Below are 12,359 nucleotides of genomic sequence, written 5' to 3' on the forward strand. Positions count from 1 at the left end.
GGATCTAAACTAGAAAGGATGATGAGATGTAGGTGCCTTCCTCCTCAGAGGAGGGAAGCCTTCAGGCTACTGCTCCCCAGGTCTTTACAGAAACATCATGGTGGCTTCCTGTGCTCTCCTTCCTGGTCCCATCACCTGAAGAACAACAGCTCTGCTAAGCAACCATAACGCCTAGAGAAGTTTTCAGGATCATCGGCAGTGACTGGAGAAACCCATATGGTATAAGGCTTCTTCGGGAAGGGCACTCGCTGGAGTCCTGGAAAACCAGAGGGAGGTGCTAACAGCCACGCAGCGTGTGCACTTACATCTCCCGTTCAGGTTGTGTGTGTCCATGAAGGAGAAAGCCTCGTCGCAGTTGGTGCCTTGCTCAGCGTAGCTCTTGTCCATGGAGTTCACCATCACGGTCATCTCCTGCCGGGTGCTACTCATCGTCTCCTTCCGCTTCCTGGCTAGTTTCCTTAGGACAAAGAGTGCAATTATGTAGACATTCATGTGAATGGAAAATGGAGCTTTGGCAAGAGTGTGCTGACCGACGTTCAGGAATAACTTCTATTGAATTAATGATATTCATTCATACAGTGATTTCCGTATGTCAGGTACTGCAGACACAGAGATGAAAAACATCCACTGCCCAGGCTTAGGAAAACCACAGCCTAAAACACCATGATCCTCCTACCATAAACTGAATTAAAACGACCAGTGACCCTAGTACAACGCCATCAATGCTGACCGACGTTCAGGAATAACTTCTATTGAATTAATGATATTCATTCATACAGTGATTTCTGTATGTCAGGTACTGCAGACACAGAGATGAAAAACATCCACTGCCCAGGCTTAGGAAAACCACAGCCTAAAATACCATGATCCTCCTACCATAAACTGAATTAAAACGACCAGTGACCCTAGTACAACGCCATCATAATCTGCTTTCTGCTATGCTCCTAGAGTTACTAACATTTTACTAAATGATTGTCTACGTTGCCACATTCAGTGTCAATGAGAAGATTCTCCCTAGTGAAAATTTGCCAAAAAAATTGAAATAATCCAAGGGTGAATCTAAAAGGCACACTGTAAAACTAAAGATCAGAACTAGGAAGGAGTCAAGTATAGCTGAAGCAGCTGCATAAAGACAGCAGACCATGAGGCTACTAAGGACAGAGGAGCTCAGGCCTCAGGAGAATTGGAGGGGCATGTCCTGAATTCTCAGAAGGCTACGACACTAGACCAAATCCCCAATGAATCCAAACTGGTTTCCCATCAAGCTTTGTCAGCTCCTACAGAGTAGAGGTAAAAATGTCCTGTTGCTGGCTTCTCTGGCAAGTTTAGCAGGAATAAGTCCTCACTGTTCCCCTCCCTTGGTGGAAGAGAATACAAAAAGGCCTAGGACAGCAGAAAGACCTCTGATTCTTTTGGAGACATAAGGTTAATTCTGGTCTCTGCATCCTGCTCACTGACCACCAAAAACTCATAATCTAAAATTATGGATACCTGCACAAAAGCCATAAAAACCCAAGGGAAACTAACATAAATAAACTGATAAGACAAAATTTTATAGATCTTACTACTGGAGGTTGTTTTATGCACCTAAGACAGGCAAGAATAGAATTAGAGATGCTTAAGGAGAAGGTATAAAGTGAGAAAATATGAGAAGACCACAGACCACAACACCATAATATCAAAGATACTATGTCCTAAAATACTCTGATTCTGCCTGAGCACCTAGAAGCATTTAAAAAAGAAAATGGCAACTACTTCTAGTAAATCATCTTGACACTAATTGACTTGGGACACAGCAGTATTTAAAATGAGCCACGTAACCAAAATCACACCCATACTAGGTGATTGCTAATGGAATGGAAGGCGGTGACAACATTAGACCATATGGATCATTTCCATTATCATTTCCAAATGACACATCAGCCAAATGCCTTCTTGCCCATAGTTATAAAAATCTTTTAATTTCCTACTTCGAAGGCAGAAGGGTTTCATTAATAAGTTGCCCTTTTTGTTGCTAAAAGTTGTTGGGAAAAAAAGCTATATTTTTAAACAGACAAATGAAAATCACCTATGTTATCTCTCATAGTGTTGAAGATTTTGAAAGTTAGGCCAGTGTGACTCCCCTGGGCACTAGCACCCCGCCCTCACCACGGTCAGACCATGATGTTCTCCAGAACCGCCCCTGCCCCTTTTTCCCTCCAGGCCTGCTAGTGTGAGAGCCAGAGGCTGGATGTTCTCAACAGGTGTTCTGGACAGAGGCAGCAGCAGGCTCCATCTCCACAGCTGCACTTGCAACAATACATCTTCTCTTCACTTCTGAACCTGCCAGCTCAATGGAAAAACATTCTTAGGCCAGGTCTCCCCAGGAACACTGAAGTGGAGGATTGAGATAATTAGCTCCACAATTCAGGCAAAATGCCTGTTTTTGCTTGAATTTCCTTCATGTGCTTTGGACTGATTTATGCAGATAACTGCCTCAATATTCTTTTTTATTCTGCCTATTAAGAAAGGCATAGTCAATGTTACCAGACTTCTCTCTTTGCCTTTCCTTGCTTAAATTCCTCTAATATTAAAGGTTAGAAAATGACAGCTAACACGCTGCTGCATTGCTGTTGGCAGGAGTGGTGGGGGATGGGGGGTGTATGCTCCAATAAAAGCTAAGCTTACACTGAAAAAGATCTTTCTCCTTTCTGATCCTCCATATGTGTGAACTAATTGCAGTGATACCACATCGAACACTTCAGTGTTGATCTTCAAGCACAAAAGAACCCCATCAAGGACTCATGAGTGTATGCTCAAATCCAAAGGAGGTCCAGTTGGAGATCTGCAGATTTAAACTCATATCCATAAGCACAGACTCTATGTCCATGAGCCTCCTTCAAAACCTGGCTCTCAATGTCCTCAGCAAGCCTACCTGCATTAACCCTACCCTTTAACCACATTTGTACTTTCATCAGGTGTCACAAACAGAAGTGTCTCACCTGGGTCGGGCAGGTAGTGCAAGTGAGGGAAGCTGGTGTAAGACAAGAAGGAGTGGGGGGGGACTGGGGAAATGGAGAGGGATCAGCAACTCAGCTCCTGCAGATTGATGCACCACGGAGGTCCCAGTCACTGAAAGTTTTAGGAGAAACCAGAAATCCAGATTTTATGTCAACTCTTCATTTTTAAGTGTTGTCAAATAATTCAAACCTAAAAATAAAATGTCACGTGGCCCAAATAAAGCAGTTTGTGGGCACTTCTGTTCTCCGTGAATAACAGCACTTAGAAATGTCCTTGTATGGGAAAGGAAGGGAGTAGAAGCTAACATATAGGACACAACTATGGTATGTCAGAACTCTCCACGTTATCTCACTTAACCCTAGTAACCTTGTAAGAGTTATTCTTACTTCCTGTTTTACAGATGAGGGAACTAAGTTTCAGAGAAGTTAAGTAACTTGTCCAGATGGTGGAGCTGAGATTGGACCCTAGCTCTCTCTGACCTCAAAGGTACTGATTCTAGGACAATGTACTGTCCCTAGTATAGCATTTCATTAATTTACATTTCCCTATAAGTTTCATTATAATTATCACCAAATTGCTTTCAAGTATGTATACTGTCCTCCCCATACTAAATATTATGCTTTGAAAAAGGAGGGTTGATATATTAGTGTCTAGCCAATGCTTTACACAAAGCTGGTGGCATCCACATGCTTATTAATTGAATTAACCATCATCATATCAAAGCATTAGTAAGGAGAGTTTTTTGACAAGTCATCTATCAAAAGTAGCTTGCTTGGTTATGGAGATTTTGAGTCATTGTTTGGGATTTTCACTTGTTTTTATATACAGCTCAGATGCTCCTGTTCATATTACAGATGGTTGAGGAAGGTTGGGTTTAGAATTTAGGCTCAGTTATGACTGGATAAACTGGAGTTTATTTCTCTCTTTTTCTTTCTCTCTCTTTTTGAGCCTTGTGTTTCAGACCTGTACATTTTTCCCAAGTGAAAACTTTGAAAACTATCAGAAAAACTTTTTGAATTTAATGAAATTAAGTGTTTTGTGCAGAGAAACTCATAAAGTTGAAACAGGTTTCTTTGCAGTCTTCTCTAAAGACACAAGTAAATTTATTTTCCATTTTGATTTTTAATAAATGTTTTGCCTAACATCATAAAGTTGAAACAGGTTTCTTTGCAGTCTTCTCTAAAGACACAAGTAAATTTATTTTCCATTTTGATTTTTAATAAATGTTTTGCCTAACATTTTTCAATCTCCAGTCTCCAAACTTGCACTGCATGAATCTCACAGGCCCTTGGTAACATCTATAAATAGACATAAAAAATTAGAGAAAGGACTTGTGGCTTCCAGTCTGGCATGAAGTTTTCAATCCCCGGTCTCCAAACTTGCACTGCATGAATCTCACAGGCCCTTGGTAATTAAAAAAAGGGTTCTTACCAACATCTATAAATAGACATAAAAAATTAGAGAAAGGACTTGTGGCTTCCAGTCTGGCATGAAAGAAGCTTGGAAGTTATCACTTTGTCCTGACAACAAGTAAAAGCTGGAAAAACTGAAAATCAACAACTCTTCTTAGATCAATCAGAACTGAGGTCACAGAGCAAACCACTTTCCCCGAAATTAGAGAGACCAAAAGAAGAATACAGAAAAATCATAACTCACTAGAGCAAAAATCCATGAGAAAATTATGTGAGAACCAGTACCCAGTCAGGAAAACCTAAACTATAATTGACAAAATGCTGAAGTCTCAGTGCAGATAAGTCTGAGAATTAAAAACCCCAGGGGGACTAGCTTTTAAGAGGGCCTCCACATTTTTGTGAGTTTTACCTTCAGGAGCCCTACCAGGTTTTCACAGTGAAGACTGGAGATAAATCCCCTCATGCTTCCAGGAGGAGGAGGTGAAAGTAGCCATTGTGAAACATGCCAGAGCATTCTGTTCCTAACAAGGCCTGCCCTCAAGAGAAACTATCAGAGCCTAGGCTGTTAGAGTTTTATCAGAGCCTAACCACACTGGAGGATGGGAAATACCCAACTCCAGCCCATTTCAGCCATCCTGTCTCACCTAAGGGCCGGGGTGAAGAGGGGTACTGAGAAGCATTTGTGAAATTTACAGACCAGAGGCATAGGTTCACTAAAAGACTAAGACCTAACCATAGGATTGTTGAATGCTGCCCCGCCCTTCACACCTTACCACCACATTATTAAAGGCCTATTTATCACAGTTCCTTTTATGCAATATATTATGTCTATCAAGAAAAAAAACACAAGGCATGCTAAAAGGCAAAAAATACAGTTTGAAGTGACACAGCTAGACTCTGATATAGCAGAGGTGTTGGAATTAACCAACTGGGAATTTAAAACAAAACAAACTGGGGATGAAAATGCTATGGCTCTAGTGGATAAAGTAGACAGCAGGAGAGAACAGATGGACAGTGTAAGCAGAGAGATGGAAATTCTAACAAAGAACCAAGAAGAATGCTAGAGATCAAAAACACTGCAACAAAAATGGAGCATGCTGTGGTGGGCTCATTAGTAGACTGAACATGGCTGCAGAAAAAACGTCTGAGCTTGAAGAAACCTCCAAAACTAAGGACCAAAAAGAAAAAAGACTGAAAAAAACAGAACAGAATATCCAAAAGCTGTGGGACAAGTACAAAAGGTGTAACTTATGTGTAGTGGACGTACCAGAAAGAGAAGAAAGACAGGAAGGAACAGGAGAAATATTTGAAGCAATGTGACTGTTCCTTAAAATTAATGTCAGACACCAAACCACAGATCCAGGAATCTCAGAGAACATTAAGCAGTACAAATGCCAAAAAATCTACGCCTAGGCATATCACGTTCAAACTGCAGAAAATCAAAAATAAGAGAAAATCTTGAAAGAAGCCAGAAGGAAAAAACACCTTACCTATGGAGCAGCAAGAAAAGAGTTACATTGGACTTCTAATCAGAAGCCATTAAAACAAGAAGAGAGTGGAATGAAATATTCAAAGCAATGAAGAAAAAAGCCACCAGCCTAGAATTCTACATCATGTGAAATTATCCCTCAAAAGTGAAGGAGAAATAAAACTTGTCTCAGACAAAAATTGAGAGAATTTGTTGCCAGAGAATTTGCTGTCTTGCAAGAAAAGCTAAAAAAAAAAAAAAAAAAAATTCAGAGAGAGAAAATGATACAGATCAGAAACTTAGAAAGAACATACCTTAGGCAAAGGAATTAGTAAAAACTTATTTTTTTATTCTTAATTAATCTAGCAGTTAAAAGTTTGTTCAAAATAATAATAGTAACAAAATATTCAATGATTATAGCTTACACATAATTGAAATAAATAACAGCAATGATACAAGGAACAGGAGGGAGAAAAGAGGAATACTTTGTGTTATGGATTGAATGACCCACCAAAGCTCATTGAACCTAATCTCCACTGTAACAGTGTTAAGAGAGTGGGAAATCCTATTATGGTAATTGAAAGGTGGGGCCTTTAAGAAGTGACCAGATTCAGAGGACTGTACCCTTGTGAATGGATCAATCCATTGATGGTTTCATGGGTGGTCATGGCCGTGGTTCTGATCGATTTGTAAGGAGAGCAAGTATGCATGTTAGCTTTCTCTTGCTCAGCCACTTGCCATGTGATACCCTGTGTCCTGTAGGGCCACCATCAAGAAGTTCCTCACCAGATGTGTTCCCTGGACTTTGGACATCCCAGCCTCTGAAACTGTAAGGAATAAATTTAATTTTTTAAATAAGTTGCCGAGTTTCAGATATTCTGCTATAAGCAACAGGAAGGGATTAACACGCTTTGCTATTGTAAGAGTTTGCACTACCGGTGAAGCAGTATAATGTTATTTGAAGGTGGACTTGGATTAGTTGGCCTATTAGAAGGACCAAAGTCCAAACACTGATAACATTAAATGTTGGAGAGGATACGGAGCAGCAGAAACTCTCATTCACTGCTGGGAGGAACACAAAAGAAGTACTGGAAGACAGTTTGGCATTTTCTTACAAAACTAACATACTCTTACCAAGTGATCTAGCAGTTGTGCTCCTTGGTATTTAACCGAAGTAGTCGAAAACTTATGTCCACACGAAAACCTGCATATGGATGTTCACAACAACTTTATTTATAATTGCTAAAACTTGGAAGCAACCAAGATGTCCTCAGTAGATAAATGGCTAAATAAATTGGTCCATATAGACAAGAGAATATCGTTCAGTGCTAAAAAGAAATGAGCTGTCACGCCATGAAGGGATGTGGATAAAACTTAATGTGTATTATAAACTGAAAGAAACCGAAGTGAAAAGGCTGCATACTGTATGATTCCCACTAAACGATGTTCTGGAAAAGGCAAGACTATGGGGACAGTAAATTAATGGCAGTCGGGGTCAGTGGGGAGAAAAGAATGAATGGGTGAGCACAGAGGATTTTCTGGGCAGTGAGCCTATTCTGAGTACCGTAACGGAGGATACATGTGATAGAGGTGTGAAAACCCACAGAATGTTAAAAAAAAAATGAACCCTAAGGTGAACTCTGGACTTCGGGTGATAATGCTGTCAACACAGGCCCATGAAATGTAATAAATGTACCACCCTGGTATAGGGTGTTGATAGTGGGGGAGGTTGGCTGTGTCTGCGATGAGGGGTTGGTTATATGAGAACTCTGTGTTTTCTGCTTAATTTTGCTGTGAACTTAAAACTGCTCTAAAAAATAAAGTCTATTAAAAATGCAATACTGTTTGGAAAAAGACATTAGAGGGAAGAAAAAAAAAATACTCGTAGCCCTAACATGGCCAACTAGAATAAAGGTGGGAAGGAGAACGGTCCGGGATGAATTCGAATTAAAGGAATGCCTCTTACACTTCACGCTTATTATATTCCAATATTTCTCTTACATTTCTTTCTTGGAGTAAGAATAAAAAACATGGAATGAAGGTAAGGGAAACAAAGGAAAACTTCTCGGCAAGTTATTACGTACGAGATGGATACGAATCAGAGCCAATAAAGCAAACGTGGTGAAAGACACGCTCTTCAGCAATGCGTCCTACAGAAGGGCTAGGGGACAAATGGCTGCCCCTCACGACAGCAAAGTGCAGCATGACTGGAGGGGAAGGAGGGATAACTCCTCCTCCAGTTTTCCTCCCTGAAGCTGAACTGAGCGGCACCTGAGCGGGCTGGAAGGACACATTTGCACCAGTGGACTCGAGGGGAAGAAATTCACAGGTCAACCCTCAGTGCGGGTGCTGCCCCCACTCCTGCTCCTGGCCCCCCGGGTTGTGTAGGACACGGTTCCCGCAGAGCCTGACCGCCCCAGCCTCTCTCACACACCCTGCCTCGTGGGTTAGGCCAACAGGCTGAGACTGAGAAAAGACTGACTAGCATTGACCCGAGGGTCACTGGCTGGCCATAGAAAAGGTGTTTTCTTTATAAATTAACCCTTCATCTAAATACTAAAGGGATGGCAAGACACACAGAAATGTAAATCACACATAGACTAAGAATGAAAGGGCAAATAGATGGCTTTCTGGTCCTGGCTTCTACAATGAAGCGTGGGCTGAGACTTAATTAAGGGCTGGGGTAGAAGCTGGAACCAAGAAGACGTATTTAATTTTGCTCACAGTAGGGATGAAATTGTTACCGGTTTAGTCAAACACTGTGTACATTATACCAAATTGCCAAGATCCAGTTGAATAAACCTAAATGAATAAAGGGCTGTCACCTTAGAGACAGATCTGTGACAATTACCAGATAATGTTGTCTTTAAACTTAAAATTTTAAGGAAAAAACACAATGGTCTGACATTGTTTCAACTCAAAAGCATTATCGCTACAACAGTTGATAGAAAATCAGTATGAAAATAATAATTACAAAAACTTATGTAGGACTTCCGATAAGTCAGGCACTTTATGCTCATTAATTCCTTTCATTCTTATTACAGCCCAGTGAGGAAATTACTATTATTACCCCCATCTTAGAGAGAAGGAAACTGAGGCACAGTGGTATTAACTTGTCCAAGGCCACACGGCTCGAGAAGAACTTTAGAAATCGGACATTGTTTTCCTATGTTGAGAAATCATCTCTGCGAAACCGTCACTGGCATCACCAGCCAAACTTTATTGGTTGCTTAAGTCTGGACGCTGTAAATAAATAAAGGCTAGTTTATCTCACCAGCTGGGAATCTAGTTGCTGACCAGGGTAAGTGTTCTTCTAACATCACCAGGAGGTCCACTCCGTCTGCCTCCTACAGACAAAGCGGGCTAGTTTATCTCACCAGCTGGGAATCTAGTTGCTGACCGGGGTAAGTGTTCTTCTAACATCACCAGGAGGTCCACTCCGTCTGCCTCCTACAGACAAAGCGCTACGGAGGACACTCCCCACCTACCCAGGGCTTTCTGTTCTTCATCGACTAGTCAATAGGCACGTGTTTACCTCAATTTTAAGACAAGTCAAGATTTTGATATTTGTTGGGCCTTTATTTTAGAGTTTATCTCTTGACCATGTGATGAGATAAAATGATAGGCTGACAGGCTATCAGGAAGGCTGATATGTCTGAAGGCAGACAAGAGGGGAGGATAGACTTTTATCTTTCTGTCCTGCCCCACTGAGACGTAGGTACAGGTTTTATGAGCATATCACTTTAGGCTACAGCTTTATCTGGGGTGACCTTGTGGTAAAGATGCCATAGAATGCTTGACTAGCAGGTCAGTGTCTGCAAATGAACACACACCAGGGCAAAAGAAGCCAAGAACCGTGTGGATCTCTTTGGCAAGTAGCTGTCGGGATCTCTCTTGGTACATGTGTATACATACATATATATATATAAATATAAAACCATGTATATTTCATATTGAAGAGGCTCAAATAATAGAGTCATATTATACCAGTTTAATAAAAAGTAGTCTTTCTCAAACCTACAGATTGAAAATAAAATACGTGAAAACAGTTGGCTTTCTTTAAAACAAGTTGAAATTACATGTATTACAACCTATGATCACTTCAAAGTCATGACACTAATGTCTTGTGTGACTCTGAGATGACAGTCATTATTATCATGACATAATAAGAGGATCATGATTATTATATTATTTACTGCAATAAAATTCATGGAATCCTAAGTTAAATCAACACGTGAGAACAAAAATAGGTCTAATGTCCTCATATATTAAACAATTTTTATTTTTGGAACAAAAAAAAATTAAGACTAGAGCCTGCTATTTTCTGGAAGGAGCATGAGTACTGGAAGCTTTTTAACAGTAGAGTGTTTGATTAAAAGGGAACTTTTCCTCACCCTTGAATTTTAGAGGAATCCCTGATTAGCAAGCATCATCTGCACATGCTCTGGGAGCCAACAGGTACTTCAGTGCTTCTAGGTGTACCTTACCTGTCAGCTGCGTGAGGACAGGGCTTTCTGCCTCTTTCGCTCATTGGACATTTCTGTCCCAGAACAGTGCCTGGCACGTGGTAGGCACTCAACAAATACTTCTGTTCGTTCCTATTCTTCCGATTGCCTGAGTAATCATACCTTATTTCCTAATTATAAAAAATATATGATGAACATAATTGGGTGTGAGAGAGAGGCAGAGCAGGCAGGCAGGCAGGCAGGCAGACAGACAGACACTGACTCTGGTGCACATCTAATGCTTCTGAGGGTTCCTGGCTCAGTGCTTGGTGACGCCACACACACCTTATGGATTAATCCCATGGGCTACTGCTTTGCGAGTTGCTGAAAGAAAAGAAACCTGGAAGTTAAAAATACCTAACCTTTTCATGGATGTAGATATTTTATCTTTGAATTTTTCTAAGTGATAAAGCGGGATTAAAAAACAACAACTTTTTTTGTAACTTGAATTTAACATTATTCACATAAGAGCTTTGGAGGGAAAGCCTTTGGGTCGATCCTGAAATGCATTTAATTATCACCCTCCCTCATTACCTGCTTGGGCACCTTCCCTACTTCCCTAGGTTATTTTCCCTACCAAGGAAAACTTCCTGTGAGCCCCGTTTTTCTTCCTTTCCCCTCATTCTCTACCTGGCATGCATGCCTGGAGGGTGAGAGCTCCCACCGGGTAACAGGTTTGACTGTGTTTTAAGCTGGACTCTGGCACATCTGCTACAACAGGTTCCACAAATGCACACACACTCTGCCCTCCAAGATCCACCTGCAGAAAAATGCCTCCCTACAAAAACATCCTCCATTTGGGAATAACTCACAGCTCATGTGAGCACCTAAAGTAATTTCACAAACAAGCTGAAGATTTTTAAACACTAAAGGAGTCAGCCATAAAAATAATAGATGCAGTATCTGTCATCCTTAGTAATATTTTGTTTAGTTTTATTTCTCATATCAGGGCAATATGAATCCAGAGGGACAGGAACTGGCGATGGCACAAGAAATATGAAACTGGTACAATCCACGGTAGAGCAAACTGGGAGTGAAGTGACATTAGTGATGGCAGTCCCCACTCCCAGTCAGCTTATGCTGCCGAACTCCTTGTGTGCACATTATCTTGAAGTTTAATGGTTTCAAAAATGTCACTCTGCAGCAAGATTAGATTGGTCTACTGTCGTCCCTCTATCAGACTATAAATGCAAGTGAGAAAGAGAAGTTTTTATGCACGTCTTATTGGAACGGTACCTCCAATTTCCTCCGGATGTTTGTCAAGCTCACTAGAAAATCCTGGAATTCCTCTGTCTAATAAAAACAGGCAAGCAACCAGTGTTAGCACACAGGAAAATAGGGACCCAATAAAAATACATATTCTTGATTCTAACTTAAGAACTGTCGTTATCATAAAATTCAGGTGACCCCTTGGATGTGCAGAACCAAGTTTTTAAGAATCTCATAGACACATAGGATGAAAAATTTTTTTTTCCTTTTTTTTTGTCTTTTTTCGTGACCGGCAACGGATCGCAACCCTCAGTGTCGTGCCCGTACCGGACCGGGACCGGTAACGGGATCGCAACCCTCGGCGCTGCACCCGCACCTCGCTCAGCCAGTGAGCGGCTGGTCTGTATGTGGGATCCGAACCCTCGGCGGGAGCGCCACCGCGCTCCCAAGCGGCACACTGTAGCAGTGCGCCACCGGGCCGGCCCTAGGATGAAAAATTTTACAATCACTCCATTCCAAGGTGAAAATATAGCTGTGGGCTAATTTAGGCAAGAGCAAATATAACCTGTTGCAGAAGGGGCCCTAGTAACTAGCACAGATCACAGTAACTAAAAGAGATCGCTCCAGATGCACGAACTTGAGCCCAGGAAGGGGCGCCCCTCTGTGGAGGATATAGATCTCACTCAGAGTGGTCCCCTAAAGATGTCTACCTCTTAATCTTGGAACCTGTGAATATATCTTATGCTACATGACAAAATGGAATTG

General features: G+C 41.2%; 1 protein-coding gene across 3 annotated transcripts in view; it reads right to left on the bottom strand.

The window, feature by feature from the left end:
• Positions 1-12,359, bottom strand: part of PTPRM (protein tyrosine phosphatase, receptor type, M) — a 361,286-nt gene that overhangs the window by 190,864 nt on the left and 158,063 nt on the right. For all 3 annotated transcript variants that reach the window (XM_008574057.1, XM_008574056.1, XM_008574058.1), the window contains one exon: positions 306-457. In XM_008574057.1, the coding sequence (XP_008572279.1) occupies positions 306-457 (152 nt within the window). The remainder of the gene's footprint in view (positions 1-305; positions 458-12,359) is intronic.

Source organism: Galeopterus variegatus, unplaced genomic scaffold (genome assembly GCF_000696425.1).
Source record: "Galeopterus variegatus unplaced genomic scaffold, G_variegatus-3.0.2 Scaffold993, whole genome shotgun sequence".
Classification (NCBI taxonomy): Eukaryota; Metazoa; Chordata; class Mammalia; order Dermoptera; family Cynocephalidae; genus Galeopterus; species Galeopterus variegatus.